The sequence below is a fragment of the Lipotes vexillifer genome, unplaced genomic scaffold (assembly GCF_000442215.2).
Source record: "Lipotes vexillifer unplaced genomic scaffold, Lipotes_vexillifer_v1.1 scaffold690, whole genome shotgun sequence".
Classification (NCBI taxonomy): Eukaryota; Metazoa; Chordata; class Mammalia; order Artiodactyla; family Lipotidae; genus Lipotes; species Lipotes vexillifer.
The window spans coordinates 2,410,142-2,427,924 of NW_006798376.1; the positions used below are offsets into that span (position 1 = coordinate 2,410,142).

Sequence of the window (17,783 nt, forward strand, 5' to 3'; positions counted from 1 at the left end):
CTGGTCTGCATTCTAAGTGGAAAAAGGACATTATTCAGTGTTGACTTCTAAATTTCAACTATAATTGAACACTTTTTAAAAACTTTTTTTAATGAGGATATTTAACTGCCCTGGTTTGTGGGTGTCTGTTAGTTGCTCTAAGCTTAATGAGTAATTTATAGAGAATGTTTCCTAAAGATGTCCTTCATGAAAAGGATAAGTAATAGTAATTTACTTAATTTATCTTAAATTTGGTTTCAGTGAGCAACCCTAATTAACCTGATTTTTTGCTGATAATCACTCTCAATGGAATCAAATCACAAATCCGGGGATGGATTGAGCGGCACCCAGAAGGAAGCAGCCCTCCGCGCACTGGTCCAGCGCACAGGATATAGCTTGGTCCAGGTAGGAACTTCTTGTGCCATCTGCTGAAACTCACCACTGAATTCAGAGTGGTGGGAATATTAGCGATCCTAACATGCAAAATGTGATCGGTCAGTCGTATAACTCTTTAGTTGGACATTCCTTTCCGGGGGGAAGGAAGTTGGATCATTTCAGTTTTGTAGGTGATCTTCCAGGTGATGTTCTTTCTACTCTGGGTTATCAACTCAATTTTGCCTTGCCATTTGGAAGCAGAACTAGAGTTAACAGTCATAAAGTCTATCACAGTTTTGAAAGGCCAGTTTAGTATAAGAAAAGGCAGCTGGAATTCACCACCCAGAGCTCGTCAGTGAAGGAGAACCCAGCTGGTGCTTCAAGAACCAGAAGAAAACAAACTATCCAGGAACTTGCCTTCGTTTCTAGAGAGATTTTTGACTGCAGATGTAAAACAACTTCTAGATGAAGGATTCAAGAACTGACCATCTGGTCAGCCTAGCTATTCCAGGATGTTTTCTCATAATACCTACCCAATCTGTTTAGGATATATAATAATTTCTCTCCATGTTCAGCATTTTTGAAAAAGAAAGAAGAAAAACTATCCTAAAACTATCTATTCATTGTCACTGGTTGTTATGAATTGTCTGTACATTATTATTGTCTTTATGATAACCTCTGTTAGAGAGCTTATGATATACTGAAAACCAAACTAGTTTTAGACATATAAGTTAATTATCTTACTTGAAGAAATAATGTTGCTTTTTTAAAATGTTGTTCTTTTTACAGTAAGACAAAGTATTTTACTGCTCAGCTATTATATTTTATTGCATACTTTCCCAACTTAACCAAATCTTTGTGCTATTATGAATACAAAAGTCATAAGTGGGTAATAATAAAATATACAATAGTGTCCTTTATTACATGTTCCTTTGTCAGATCAGTTGAAAACTAAATGTAGTACATTTTGCAATAATCTTATAAATCATGGCACACTTTGTTAGAGATAATATAATGCTCAAAGTTATTTCTAATTTTTCATCCTAATGAAGAGTATTTATTTAGACTTTTTTAAGATTTCAGAGAGTATTATTTCACAGAAGGCTTCTAAAAGTTTCATTTAAGTCAAGGGAGATACTAATGTATTCTTAGATTTTAATACTTAATAAAAGTCTATTTTAGGATCATTACTAAACTTTTAAATGTCTTCATCTCCAAATTTAATGTGCTTCAAAATTAATGCCTGATTGAAAATTTTTATGCAGTCTTTTCCCACATAAAGGGGTATTTCATAATCCATAGAGAAAATTCTATAGAGTTTACAGTCTATAAAACAGATACACTTAGAATAATAATTTTTTACATTTGCTCAGGTACAGTTAGTTGAAAAAATGTTTTTATCTTTTGTAATGAGCAGTTTCATAAATGTTATAAAATCAAAACTGTTTTATATCAGTTTATCTTTTTTTTTTTTTTTTTTGCGGTATGCGGGCCTCTCACTGCTGTGGCCTCTCCCGTCGCAAAGCACAGGCTCTGGACGCACAGGCTCAGCGGCCACGGCTCACGGGCCCAGCCGCTCCGCAGCATGTGGGGTCTTCCCGGACCGGGGCACGAACCCACGTCCCCTGCATCGGCAGGCGGACTCTCAACCACTGTGCCACCAGGGAAGCCCCGGTTTATCTTTTTAACTGCTTTGTATCTGAAACACTCATGCAAAGATAGTGGTAGTGGAAAGCACTTAAACCCTTTTGAAAACCAATTTGTCAATATTCATACATAAGTATATTCCCCTTCTGGAAACAAACCTTTAATGATCTGAAATATAATGATGAAAACATATATAAGCCTTTCTAGTGCGACGCTATTTCTAATATCTCAATATCATAAACCTAATGTATAAAAGGAAATTATTAACTATGAATATATAAGTACACTCAACAAGCAGAACTTAATGAGAAATAATCCTAAAACAATATAAACTGTCCATTTACTTTTATTCTGGGCACTGGTTCTTTCATTCCCCCCAGATGAAATTCAGGGAAAGTCTCATGACTTTTCTGGTAACTTTCAGCTAATAAAAGATCTTCCACTAAATAATGAATATGTCTAGTCCAGTAGAATAAAAACTTAACTTCATTCAAAGTGAAAGCCATTTCCCTTTCCCAAGCATGTCAGGGTGGAGGGCAATTTCTATTTTTTCTCCTTTATGCTTTCAGAAGTATAGTTTCCAACACCAGTTTCCTAACTAGAATTCCTGACTCAGCTGAAGCAGAAGAAAGGGGTGAAAGCAAAGGAGAGGGGACAGGAAAGCTTCTACTTGACTGATTTTGGCATTGGGCTCTGGGCCCAGCAGGTGTGTAAACCTCCTGGGATACTTTGTAGGGTCATCAAAAACCTCCTTAATTCGACGGCCAGGGGTCTCTCAACTGGCTACACTCTTCTCTAGCTAGAGGCTCCTTCCCTGGGCCTCAGTCTCCTTTGGCAGAGCTCTTTTAGACACCCCAAGCAACCCTCTTGGAGAAGATGGAAAATGACCCCTGATTCCTACATTTGGCCAAACTCTAGTCCCCTGGAAACACACATTCTGACCCAGTAAAACCTGCAAGTGCACGTGACACAAAGCAACGAGCTCTCCTTCTCACCACCATCAAAGCAGGAGGCCAGCCCATTGTTCACCATTAGATACTTTAGGACTGAGTTAGACCCACCAGCCTCGTGTGTTCCCAACAGCAGGGAATACATAGCAGGCTCTGAGTGGTTTCCTACTTCTCTCCCCTCCTTTAGGCTAGCTGAGAAGCACCTCAAAATTCCTCCCACTTAGGGGAGCTAGGATTCACAACACACCAGCAGTGGGCTCCAAATATCTTTCAGTCAACTCCAAAAATTCCTTTCAAACTCTTCAATATTTTTTTCTAAATTCAGGGATGAGGAGGGGTATGGGATGTTCAGTTAAGAATGTCAAACAGGGCTTCCCTGGTGGCACAGTGGTTGAGAGTCCGCCTGCCGATGCAGGGGACGCAGGTTTGTGCCCCAGTCCGGAAGATCCCACATGCCGCGGAGCGGCTGGGCCCGTGAGCCATGGCCGCTGAGCCTGCGCGTCCGGAGCCTGTGCTCCGCAACGGGAGAGGCCACAACAGTGAGAGGCCCGCGAACGCGGAAAAAAAAAAAAAAAGAATGTCAAACAGTTAAAGAGTTTCTCCCTACCTCCTTGTCCTGCTTGTGGTCCAGTGACAGTTTCGTATCCAAACCAGAGGCCAAAATAATCCCATTCCATCTTAAAATCCTGTTACAAATGAAATGTAAACAGTCATTAAGTGATCATTTAGAAAATTCTGCAGAACAGAAAACTTTAACATATTAGAACAATGTAAAAAGCTTGCAAATAATAATATATTTTTAAAAGAGACTCAAACAGCAATGGAGATCTTTTCATAAACCTAATAATTTACGAACATTTGGCATTAAAACGGAAAAAAACAATAAGGCTATTTTACTTTTATCATTTTAAATGTTTTCAAATATAATACCCCTAAAAATATACGGCCAAACTGCCTATTACTTTGATCTTATATATTCAATTACATTCAGAAAATATTAATAGAGGTTTTAGATCACAAGTTAATAACAATTACAAAATAGTAAACATTTACTGGACATTTATATTCTAACTGCTTTGTGTCTATTAAATCATTTAATACTAATAACAACACTATGAGGTAGTTACTATGATCATCTCCAATTTCCAGATAAGGAAAACAAGGCTCAAGGAGTTAGGTAGCTTGCCCAAGATTTATAGGCCATCTTAATTCCACTGCAATTGGCCAAAATTTCTGGCAAGATTTACAGAACTAAGAGCTGTATAATGTTATCTTTAAGATTGCAGTCTGAGAGATTAGCATGGCAGAGCATGCTAAAAATATTTTGTTGAGCTTAAACTTTGTAACATGATTCACTTTAATTATTTGTTAGCAGAATGACTACTGGAGCAGAAATTTTCTAGTAATGTAGAAACCTAAAATTCTGAAACCTAGTTATCTAGATCTAAAGCCTCTAATCAAGATGTAAATATATACATGACTTGGGTCAACCACTTTGAATGATTTGGAAAATACCTTCTGATTTTGGCTGCAAAGTGTAGAAAATCACCCAAGACTTCAAATCAGAGACCTGCTATTCAACCCAGTATCTACCACACGCAAGTATCATCTATACTTTAATTCTTTTTAAAAAATTGACGTATAGTTGATTTACAATGTTGTTAGTTTCAGATGTACAGCAAAGTGATTCAGTGATATATATATATTAGTTTTCATATTCTTTTCCATTGTAGGTTATTACAATATATTGAGTATAGTTCCCTGTTCTATACAGTAGGTCCTTGTTGTTTACTTATTTTATATATAGTAGCGTGTATATGTTAATCCCAAACTCAAGTTCCTTAACTGCTCTTGGCCTTAATTTCCCAGAAGGTTGGCTAGGACCTACCCCACTCTTAGTCAAGATTTTGTGATTCTAGCATCTGCTCAATTTAGTTACTGGTCAGCAAACTTGTCTAATTGGAAGAGGAAACCAGCATGTATTGAGACATAGCTTCAAACTCTGCAATTTAGGGAAAAGCCTTTAGCCTTCTCAATACTTCAGTCTTCCTACTCTGGATTAGAGAAAACATTAGTATCGTCATCAAAAAAAAAAAAAAAAAGAACATCGGGTTTACTTTTTTAAAAATCTCTGTACACAAATGAAGGTAAATATATTAATACAATTCAGGGAGCATACCTATAAAATGATATTTTTAAATGTTATGGTATTTGCTAAGTTAGGGAATGAAGGATTTGCTTCTGCTCTTCTTTGCAGTCTCTGATATCAAATGCTGAACACTTGCAAAACAAGAATTTGAAAAAGAGAGGGTGACTAATTTGTGCTCTCTTATCACTAGCAGGACAAATACAGCGGTCAAAAATAGAATTTTGCAGGTTACTTAATAACGTGAGCCAGTCTTTTATATACAAACTGATGCAATAAAACGTGCTTGTGAGGGCTTGAAAATATGCTTTGTGATGTCTTTTTAATAACAATTGGATACCTTTAGAATTCATGGCTAAAATTTTTATCAAAGTTCTTTAAAGAATAAAAGCACATTAATGCAATACTCTGCATATATAGGTTCAATAAATATTATTGATAAAAATTGTGTAATATTGACAAGTTAAACTTTCAACTTAGTTGCATTATGCCACACAGAAAGATTTTGGATGTGTTCCACTATGTCAGCTTGTAAACAGACTTTGTCTCCAGGCAATGAAATTACGTGTGGGGCTTTTTTTCCTCACTTTTTCACTCTTAACTGTACTTCCCAGATTTTCTAAAACTACTATACATGTCTTTGAGAGTCAAAGGAAACAAAAAATCACATTATGATGAACCTTTCCTCCAGAACTCATTACTAGCGTGGGTCATCAACTCTGTGACATGCAATGCTTCTTTCAGCTGGAATTTTCTCCTGAAATCTAGAAAAATACATTTTTCATAGATGAACATTTTCAGAAAACTTTCCACCCAATGTGGAGTTAGTTTACATCAGTTTTAATTCTACTACAAGGAAAGCTAAATATATAGCTAATAAAGATCACCCTCAAGTCGTCTGAATTTTTTTTTAAAGACTCAGGATACTTATATACTATTTTTAAGTGATTTAAAATATGGTGTGTATTAACACTTTGTCCAATTACCCTACTGATAATCTATTATCATTTTTTTTTGCGATACGCGGGCCTCTTACTGTTGTGGCCTCTCTCGTCGCAGAGCACAGGCTCCGGACACGCAGGCTCAGCAGACATGGCTTACGGGCCCAGCTGCTCCGCGGCATGTGGGATCTTCCCGGACCGGGGCACGAACCCATGTCCCCTGCACTGGCAGGCGGACTCTCAACCACTGCGCCACCAGGGAAGCCCTGATAATCTATTTTCTAAAGATTATTACAACAAATATTTACGTGATATGTCAGTCCCATTGCTTGCTTAATCCAGTGGTTGTCCTTAAAGTTTTTTTGTTCTTGTTTCTCTGTTTTGTTTCCTTAGTCCCTATTATTGAACACAATGTGTTAGTGTTGGTCCTTGGCATTATAGAAGTATAAGGTGTAGCAGCTGACCTAAAATGCATAGCAAGTAGTTGAAATAAAAAATGAATTTATCCAGAATTTAAAAGGACACCATAAGACTGCATTAAGTGAGCAATACAGCTGCGGGTGTTACCTTTCTGTTTAGAGCCTTAAAACTGACCGTAGTCTTTGACCTAAGGAATGAGGACAAATATTTAAACATAAGGATGCTCATCATAGTGGAATTTGTTTAAAAATATTGGACATATCCTAAGTGTCCAATAAAATATTACTGGTCATATAAAATATGTCACCCTTATATTTCCAAATTATATAGTCATGTAAAACTGTGATTTCAAAGACATGCAGAAATGTCCAAATTTTAATGTTAAAAATTAGAATGCAAAACTGTATATATCACTTTACAGATCATATTTTAAGAAATTATTCACACACACAAATATTGGGAGATAATGAAATGTAATCTCTGATGAGAGTAGTTTTTTCTTCCTTGTGTTCTTTATGTTCCAAACGTTCTATAATGAATATGGATTATTTTTATGTCAAGGAAAAAATCTCATGAAGTAGAAAAAATTTATAAGAAGCATTCGGACAGGAATAGAAAAGTTGGGAAAATTTCATGAAGGAAATTTCACTACTGAAGCTGGATGATAGGTGCTTGTGTTCATTAGGCTATTATTTCTAATTCTTTATATGTTTACTACATGTATATTTAATACTGATATAATCCAACCTTTTCCATTTTACATTGGAAAACAAGCCCAGAGTTATACAATTCAGTAGAGACATAAGCCAGAGGTCAGCAAACTGACCCATGACTCAAATGGGGCCACAGCCTGTTTTTGTAGTGATTGAAGGCTATGAGTGATTCTCACAATTTCAAAAGGTTGGGGCTTTGGGCTTCCCTGGTGGCGCAGTGGTTGAGAGTCCGCCTGCCGATGCAGGGGACACGGGTTCATGCCCCGGTCCGGGGAGATCCCACATGCCGCGGAGCTGCTGGGCCCGTGAGCCATGGCCGCTGAGCCTGCGCGTCCGGAGCCTGTGCTCCGCAACGGGAGAGGCCACAACGGTGAGAGGCCCGCGTACCGCAAAATATATATATATATAAAAAAAGGTCGGGGTGTTTTTTAATCCTAAAATATCAACTATCTGGCGTTTTATAGAGAAAGTTTGCTGACTCCCAACTCTTATCCTTAATCTAGTACTCTATGCTATAAGTTAATTCACAGATTTTTTAAAAAATTGAAGTAATAGTTGATTTACAATGTTGTGTTAACTTCTGGTGTACAGCAAAGCGATTCAGTTATACACATATATACACACACATATATTCTTTTTTATATTCTTTTCCATTATGGTTTATCACAGGATATTGAATATAGTTCCCTGTGCTATACAGAACGATCCATTCTATATATAAGAGTTTGCATCTGCTAATCCCAAACTCCCAATCCATCCCCCACCCGCTCCCTCTCCCCCTTGGAAACCACAAGTCTGTTCTCTATGCCTAATTCAGAGTTTTTAAAGAAAACTTCCTATAACATAGATGAGCATTTAAGATTCCTTAAAGGAAGTAGGAGCATCCCTCCTTGTCCTACCCACCAAATGAAGTCATTCACTTATTGATTCATTTACTGATTCCACAAAGAGAGACACGGTGCCTGCCTTCATGAAAATTACTCATGGGAAGACAGAAAATAAACAAGAAATAAAATAATGACATATGTTGAGTGCTATGAATGTCATAAATCAGGTTAAATGACAATGGCAGGAGGCCTTCTTCAGACAAGATGACATTGAAGCTGAGACTTAGAGGATGAGAGCAAACAAACATTGCAAGGAGCCAAGGACAGAACAGCATCCTTGGCAGACGGGACCCCTTGGGTGATACTGATTCACCAAAATATTTGTAAAATGCACAACACTTTTCAGCGGTGAAGACATCAGTGTGTCTTAATTTCAAAGATCCAGTAAGATTACAGCAGATAAATGAGAAATCTGTGGGCTTCATCCTTCTCTTCCTTTTTTTTAATCAGTCATCAATCTGTTCCTGGGAACAATTTCCTCAAACTAGAATAAAATACAGACTTTAATTCCCATTTCTCAAACTTTGCTTTCTAGGTGTGTTCTTTTATTTGGAGTTTCACTGCAACTGCATATTTTAATTCTAATTTATTCAGTTCCTCAATAGATATGTATCAGCCATGAGGTACAAAGGATGGCACTAGATCTGACTAGGAGACCATCCCTCTGCTAAGTGTGCCTCAAACTAAGTTAACTCCCCTATCTCTCTGGTTTGGTATAATGTACTTTAGTAAATTTCCTTGGGTATTTTTCAAATTACAATTTTTCCTACAAATAATGCAATAAAATCCCTGGTGGCGCAGTGGTTGAGAGTCCGCCTGCCGATGCAGGGGACACGGGAAAAAAATCTGCTTTTATAAAATCTCCAGGGATCACTACTTACTTATACAATGACTACTTACTGGCCTGAGAGACTAGATTCCTTGCCTCTGATGATGATTGATGCCTCTTAATCAATCAGTCAGTCAATCAACCAATGCTAAATAATGACAGAAGGAGTGAAAAGGAGATGTGTTGCATTTTCAGGGCTTAGGGCAAGGTTTTATTCTCTGTTTATTTCTTTACCAAACACCATAATCCCATTGTACATATAAATGGGTCTTATTGATGAATTACTTCTGAGAAAGACCAAAAAAAAAAAAAAAAAAAAAGTAACTTAGGATCCCAGAGTTTACAAATGGCTTCGACTAGACTAGCTCAGTGAGAAGCAGATGGAGGAACACTGTGGCATTGACATTCTTTTCCAACCACCACACAAAAATCCTAGCGACAGAAAAAGGAATTTGACTTCATGGTAAAATATAGTTCCTGGGTCCTACTTTGTCTTCTATTGCCTGTTCTCACCAACTGCTCCTGTCCCCACTATCCAAGGACTATATCGTTCATGCACTTAGTGAATGACCTAATTCCTTAAACAGATGGCACTAAGCATGAGAACAGGGTGGGACCAGTAGATCATCACAGGCACGTGTTTCCCTAAGTTTATCACTCCAGCCACCCACAGGCTAACTTAATTATCAAGCTCCTTAGAAGCCTTGCTTCTACTAGCCAGCAGTGCCATAGGCTGGTGTGGAAGACTCCAAATGAAAAAGCAGCTCTGCGAATCCTTTTGTGGAGAGTGTGTGTACCTGACATGCGATGGGAACTTCAGCATCCCACGAAATAGAAAGGCATTCCAGGAGCTATTTTCAAACAGCAATGAATTTCTCCTCCAGTAGCCTACTAGAAAGTTGGTTATATATGAGGTCTTCAATATAAGGTTCAAAATCTTTGCAAAATATGGATTATAGTGTTTTCCCTTAAACTAGAAGCACATAAGGGTTTCCATTTTATCAGCTTAAAAAACTGGTGTAAATTTCATGACTCAAATACACAGAAGCATCGATGGCTGTTTTGAACTTTAGACTTTGTTTGCAGACAACTTCAGGAATTTTTAAATTGTTACCTGTTAATACCAATCAGCAATCAAAAATAAGTGGCTCTTCATCTTCAGAAACTAAAATGTTATTATGACATGCAAAGAGAACTCTCTAACATAGGCTAAGGAGAAAAAAATGAGATCACAGAAACATACAATCATGAATTTGGGTAGGACTTCAGTAGCTGTGATCCTTTTTTTAACATTGTTTCAGAGATGCAGGGTAGAGAGCCGAAATGATGTTAAACCGTACCGTGACAGAGGATTCAATAACCTTGAATTTCATCATGAGAGAATGATTCCACTTTCAATTTTAGTTTAAGCTTTCTGATGAGGGAAGTCATTGAAAGTACTGTCTTAAACACCTCTTCAGCCTCTGCTAATCCTTTTTGTTGTTGTTGTTATTTTGTAACATCTTTATTGGAGTATAATTGCTTTACAATGTTGTGTTAGTTTCTGCTGTATAACAAAGTGAATCAGTTATATGTATACATACATCCCCATATCCCCTCTCTCTGCTAATCTTTTTAAACAGCAGAACTAGGGCTCAGAACTTTTAGTAGACAACGATGTCCGGCTAGAACTTGATCATGGTTTCCTTCTTTTGCAGTTTCTTTTATAATGACCTTCCATTTGTGGGAAATGATACTCCACTTATGAGAACGATATTTTCTTTTTTGTGTAAGTTTAAGAAAGTGAATCAATGCAAAGAAAGTCATTAAGTAATTAATGGACCAGGTGTCAAGGGGATAGGCAATGGAGACACATTGGTTTTAAAAATCCCTACATTTCCTTTAAGGGTCCTATTGACTAACTCAGAAAACATCCTATGAACATTTTTCCACATTTTAATATGGTGAAAGTCAGCCTCCCTTTCACAACCATCCTAATACCCTCCCAAGACCTCTGCAATCACCTAGTTAACCCTATTCCCTTTTAAATGAAAAATTTCAAGTCAGGAGAAATTTAGTGTCTTGCCGGGACCCTCAGCTTGTAAAAATTCATGGGGGTGTGATAAGGAGAATAATTACTGTATAAAATTTCTCACATGCTAAAAGACAAGGGCATTTGATGGAATTCTCCTTGGCATATGTTGAACTAGGAAAGGATAGAAGATCAATTAACCCAAACCAAATGTTCATTATCTGCATATGGCCAAATGTCCTTATTTGCATGGGGATATCTTTATGTCATTTAATCAGATCTCTGACTACTATTAGTCAATTCAGAAAGGCAAATTGTATCTATAATAAAAAGTTGCATGGGCCTATTGAATTACACATTGCAAAAAGATAAAAGCCCAAAATGGATAAAGGAATCACCAAAGATTTCACCTAGTTATTTTATAGATGGAATTTATATGTTCCTGGAGATTGCAGTAGTAAGACAAGGCAACTGCCCAGAGCCAGAAGTGAGCATGAACATAGCAAATCCTGGTCTCAAGATAATATATGCTGTGCAGTCCATCATTAGTGAAACGCATGGCAAATGTGAACAGAGGGTCTTAGAAGTTAATCGGCATTTTACTTATTCTCTTATGTAGAAACACACATACACACTCCAAAAAAATAAATTTTCTGATTTCTAATTTTGTGTAAGGATATTCTTGAATTTAACATACCCATGAATTGGCCAAAAACATATAATAAGCTTTACAAAATGCAAGTTATTTTTAAAAGCCTGTTTGCTCTTAAATACTTCAACAACTGAGATACTGAATTCCTCAAGGGTGGTTGTCACACATAATCCATAAAGGGAAAATATTAGAAGATGATATTATTAAAGGCATCATCTGATAACAAGTTAGTTCTGCCTCCATAAGACAACTAGCAACTTGAAATGAAATTAGGACTATTTTCCTAGGCAATAGGCTTTCAACAGTCAGTCTTCCAAAGTGATACAGGAACATGATTCATAATTTGCTGATAGTTGTTTTTATGAACAAACCATCCCATATATTTTTAAAAAATCAAATGTGGGAGCTTTTTGAAGACTGAAACAAAGATAAATTTTCAAAAGCCAAAATCTATTTGCATCTTTGTGATTTTTGCCGTAAACACATACAGCCAAAAATAATATTTATTTAGAATTCATTAAATAACTTGAATAGAAATACTGAGTTTAGTGTTAAAAGTAGACTTTTATGTAAGTGGAAAAGGTTTTATGTGATAAATATATTTTCCTGATGTACAATAAAATAAATGCATAACTATTAAAATAAAGCATTGGTCTATAAACCACCTAATATTACCTCAAATATTTTGAGAAACTCTGGGCTGTATGATAAAGTTAAATTTATATTCATGTGTTATGTTCCTGCCCTAACTTTGCCTCTTTGTTAATAACTATAGTACCACATTTCTACAAATTCCAACAACCCATTTATTCAGTCTTTACACAATTATTATTGCTCTTTCTATTTTAAAGAAAATATCTGGCATTCATATTGTGTATGAATGCAGAGATTGTAAAAAATAGCTAATAATGGTAATGCCAACTTCCACAGTATATAAGTTAAATAAATTCTGCCTTCGAAAAATTCTTAGCCTAAAATAGATTTTACCAATATGAAGTCACTGGTCTTAAGATGTGCAGGTAAACAAACAATACACAAAACAGATCATTATCTTTCATACAGAATTAACAAAATAAACATTCCCTATAGCACCGTCTGTTGTCCTCAACAACAATAATAGCATTAGCAGACCAAAGTTAAAATCACATCTAAGAGGATTCTTTTGGTACATCTTATTTAAGGCCCCTTAGATTTGCCTTGAACCCTATCACATATTGAGATATATAGTTGGTACACAGGTGAAAGGTAATAGAAATAATGCCTTGTAGAGACCTTTATTCAATCTTTCAAATCAACAACCAGGAAAATATGGTATTAATTTATGAACCGCAACAGACACAGTCCAGAGAGCTGTTCTCAATGCATTGGCATCAACTGTGAGAAGAGACCACAGGAGTTTAGCCATGGAACCATTATTCTTGGTATGGCGGTGATGACTGGCATGCTTGTGAACGTTAGAAATGTCACCAAGCATGGGGAGATTGTCCAGCACCTGAGCGATCAGGAGCAGAAATAGATACAAACATAGTCAATTGGAAAATGGGTAGGAGAACAGCTGAAAGCAGTTTAGTAAGGAAACATACACAATTTCTTCCCTCTTGGCAAGAAAAAACAAAGGACCAAAGGGAACCACAAAGATGATTACAGATTTGGAATATAAAATTTCCAAAGAACCATTAAAGGAAATGAAATTACTACTCAGAAAAATATACTGAATGAGGGTCCATTAATTAATATTCTTCTAGTTTATGAATCAGTTCATTTATGTGAGACAACCAACCATCTGGTGTCCATGTTTGATGAAGTTGAACAAGAAAGTAGGTGTGACACACAACATACAAAATTGTGAGGCTGGTAAGCCTGAGAAGAAAAGTCATCACGACTTTTGAACAGTATATTTGCCAAGTTCACCAGATTGAGAATCAGAGGACATTTAGTCTAGTGTTTTCTGCAATAAATTTAACCAGTGTAACTTTAAGGAAGTCACATAACATCTCTGGACTCAGTTTCCTCATCTGTAAAATGAGCATATTGGGTTAATATAAAAAAAAACAGAGAAAAATGTTATAACTACAAGCATGGACTCAGGATTCAGATTTTGTCTTTGCCACTTACTGCTTTTATGTCTTTGGATTTCTCACCTACAAAATGAAAGTAATAGTAGTATCAGCCTCATAGGTTTGTTGAGAAGATTAAATGAATTAATACCTGGGAAGCACTTGGCACACTGCTTGACTCAGAGTTAGTGCTGTTTTAGCTGTTGATTTTTGCTGCTGTTACTATCATGTGCAAGTATTAGAGGTAAATTCTGGCTGATTAAGCAGAAAAGGAGTTTATTAAAAGGATGCTGGTTTATAGAAATTTTGAATTTAGAGAACTAGATTCAAGAGTAAGCTTTTAGGGAAAAAAATAGATATGTATATGTGTAACTGAATCACTTTGCTGTAGCCTGAAACTAACGCAACATTGTAAATCAACTATACTTTAATAATAAATTAAAATTTTAAAATTTTTTAAAGAGTAAGCTTTTAGGAATGAAACCCAAAACCACACCACAAACCTGGAATGATAAGAAAATGTATCCAAGGAGGATTCAACACTAACGTTAGCACGTTCAAAATTTCTGCACCAGAACTCAATTTAACTTTATTATAACCATTACTGTCCTAGTTGCAAGGGACACTAGAAAAGCAAGTATCTGCTATTTTTAGCTCCTATAGGAAAAAGGCAGTTTTGCCCAGATTTCCCAGATGTATTAAAAGATCAGATGCCAGGTGGCCCAAATTAACTCCGTCCACTTGTCCTTCACCCTAAGATTTATTGCTTAGAATCATTTACTAAAGGTTGGGTGGTTTTATCCAAGGTCAAGAAAATGGTATATAAAATTTCTTAAAGACTCTATGGTTCCTTCATGAAAGGCTTAAAATATCTGCAACAGAAGGGACTTCCAAATACTTACTGGGTAGGCTCAGTATCCAGTATTTAAATTAAAGCCACTGGATTTATAGTTAGAATGAGGTCTTTAATTTTTAAATTTACAAAGTTGAAGGTCTTCACCTATTTCTGTGTGATTTGAGAGAATAAATGGTTTCCAAGTCTTTGATTGGAAAAATAAAAGATCCCAGAGTTCAATGAACAAACATTCATGGAAAACAAAAACCTATATTTTCTCTCTCTGAATGACTAATACATTTGTGCTGCTGGAGGAATTCATCTCACAAGAAGGACATCAGTCAGGAGAGGAAAGAGCAACTATAACTAGGCTTTACCTATTTTAAACTCCTCAACTATAAAAATACTGCCTAAAATACCAGCAATCCAGCTCCCAACTGTCCTTTCCGAGTAACGGACAGCTATTTCAACCCCATGACTAATGCCCAGCGCCTGTCTTAAAGTGGCCTGGACTTCCACCACTGGTGCATTCCCAGCCCAGTGGGTGGCTCATAGGGCAAATCTCCCCCAGTGCTTGAACTTCACCAGTCAGACTCTTGGTGATCCCCCAAAATACTCTTGAATTCATTTCAATTGTTTACAGAAACAACAGAATTAATCATCTCTCCTACCCAATCATTTTGGCTTATAAGCAGATGAATTCTCCTATATACGTGACATGCACAAAACAGTTTGTGACATTTTTTAACAATTATAGCAAGAAAGTTGAGGGGAAAATTCTAAAGGTCAATCTGCTGATTGCCTATTTATTTTCAAGCTATCAGACAAAGCTTGTCAAATGAGAAATTCTGGAATAACCATTTCACTATGATGCGATGAAAGTCTGGTTTCCTCAGCATGAATAGTAAAAATACTGCCAAGTTTATACTAAATTTATTCCAATAATCCATTGAATAGTATATCTCCAGACATTTAAGAAATACAGAAATGGCCTCAGAGGGAACAGCGTAAACCAAATGGTGACAGTCGACCCAAGGAAGTAGATTGTAGTATGGCAATAGAAATACACCTCTCTGTAAGCAACAGGTATGAGATATGTTCTTCCCCAAAATTTGTGTAGTAAAACGATTGGAAATTGGAAAGGATTTTAAATGCAGCAGAGTTTTCAATTCAGGGGCATGATAATTTTTTCATAAGTACTTAAATGTGTGAATCTGTTATAAGTGATTAGGCTACCACATAACAAAGCAAAATGTAGTAGGGATTAAGTTGATGGCCTTTGAAACGAGACTGCCTGGCTTCAAATCCTGACTTTTCCACTCCCCAACCACATGATCTTGGCAAATTATTTAATCTCTGTGGGCTTAACTGTCTTCTGTGAGGTCCGGATAGTAATAGCCCTTAACCCATGATATTGAGAATTAGAACAGTGCTGTCATATACTGTGTTATATAGGTATTTGTTAAGTAAGAAAACTTTAAATATGTCTCTGAAAATATCAAATTCATTTTTTTAGAAAATTCTTGGTTGAGATATGCCCATTGAATTCTTACATTTTGGTTTTTTTTTTTCCTGTAAGTATAAAACATTTTATTTCTCAGATTTTTCAGTGACAGTTTTTCTACTGGATAATCCTGCAAGAATATAGGGGAAGAAAAAAATACAAGAACTCTTGAGGCAAATATTTCAATGTTTAATAAAATGAAAAGCACCTACTTGCTTGAAGCAAAAAGTAATCAAGGCAATGTAGAACACCCATATGACATCTTTTTAATTTAAGGCAACATGATTAAATTAGTAGGAATTTTTTAAATGATTGCAATCACAGACATCATTTAAATACTTAAATACTGTGATCCAAAAAGCCTTTGTACTACCACTTATAAAATCATTGAGAAAGTCTCAAGTTAGTATATATAAAGATTTAACAGTGACACTAGAAGCTGCTTTACTTTTATTTTTTTTGACAAACTATCGTGAAAAACAATGTCTTTAAATAACTAACATGTCTTTTGAAAATATACATAGAAAAATATTTGGAAAGCCAGATAAACTTAACTATCTACCCTATTTCTACAGATGGGTAGGGTGATGCATTGGGGAATTTTTCTTTTTACTTTATACATTACTAGGTTTTATCCAACATCATGTAGCATTTTACGGTATAAAAGTTTTTTAAAGTAGTAATTGTAGAAGTTAGCGATGAATACTGATATTTGGTCTTTTATGTTTTCCTTTCTCCAAAAATCACTTAAAATATAAAAAAGAGCTTTGGCTATACCTAAGTGGAAAGTAAATTTATTCTTCTCCAGCAAATGAATTATTTCAGCTCAATAGTGGTGGATTAGGCCTATCCTTCACTTTGGGGCCCCTGAAGTTATTTTTAGGTCATTAACCTTCAGAAAAATACAGACAGCAGGGCAGACAAGCATCAGTGCTACTCCTCCCCCAAAAGGACATTGAATTTACCAAGGATTTTTTAGAACAAAGGAAAAAAATATATATATATAGAAGCTAATGCTACAGTATTTGGACTGAGAACAGCATTGTTCTCCACAAAGAGATGCAACATTAGTAAACACCTTTCACCATCTTGTCAGCTTTGAAGACAAGTCCCTGACTGGTTACCCCCCAAATTAGCCAGTCCACTCTTTCAAATGTTAACCTTCAAGATGTTTCTATTTAGGGGCCCACATTGCCATGCTCAGTGCATGAAACAGCCTCAATCCAGGGAGGCAAGAAGAGAAGTAATAACTATTGAATATATATCACATGCCGAGACCTGTGCCATGCATATTTGATACATTATCTCCTTTAATCAAAAGCTGATAGTATCTCCACTTAATATATGAGAAACACTGAGGTTTGGGGAAGTAAAGCAATTTGCCCAACGCCCCACAGCTAGTGGGTCATGGAGCCAAGTAGTTCAGGTCCAGAACCTCATAGACTTCCATATTAAATCAGAACCCCAGATTCAAATTATAATCATATCCTTTGAGGATCAGGCATTGGTGAGTTTGAATGGCAAAATAATAACCAAAAAAATAACCCTTTATATTTGTCCAGCACTTTATAAGTTTTCACAGTGCTTATTTGGAGCAAGTCGCTGAAGCAAGAGCATGGTGTTGAAATTCACACAAAAGAGGGACTTCCCTGATGGTCCAGGGGATAAGGCTGCCTCTGCACTCCCAATGCAGGGGGCCTGAGTTCAATCGCGGGTCAGGGAACTAGACCTCACATGCATGCCACAACTAAGAGTTCACATACTGCAACTAAAGATGCCACGTGCCACAACTAAGCCCCGGCGCAGTCAAATAAATATTTTTTTAAAAAATTCATAC

General features: G+C 36.3%; 1 protein-coding gene across 3 annotated transcripts in view; it reads left to right on the forward strand.

Moving 5' to 3' along the window:
• The first annotated feature begins 240 nt into the window (after positions 1 to 240).
• A1CF (APOBEC1 complementation factor) overlaps positions 241 to 17,783 on the forward strand; it is a 52,650-nt gene continuing 35,107 nt past the window's right edge. Inside the window, exons 1-2 of one of the 3 annotated variants that reach the window (XM_007470293.1) lie at positions 11,377 to 11,458; positions 12,125 to 12,132. In XM_007470293.1, the coding sequence (XP_007470355.1) occupies positions 11,392 to 11,458; positions 12,125 to 12,132 (75 nt within the window). In that variant the 5' untranslated portion in view covers positions 11,377 to 11,391. Of the gene's footprint in view, positions 385 to 11,376; positions 11,459 to 12,124; positions 12,133 to 17,783 lie in introns of those variants that run through there. The other 2 variants (XM_007470291.1, XM_007470292.1) reach the window with 2 other exon arrangements.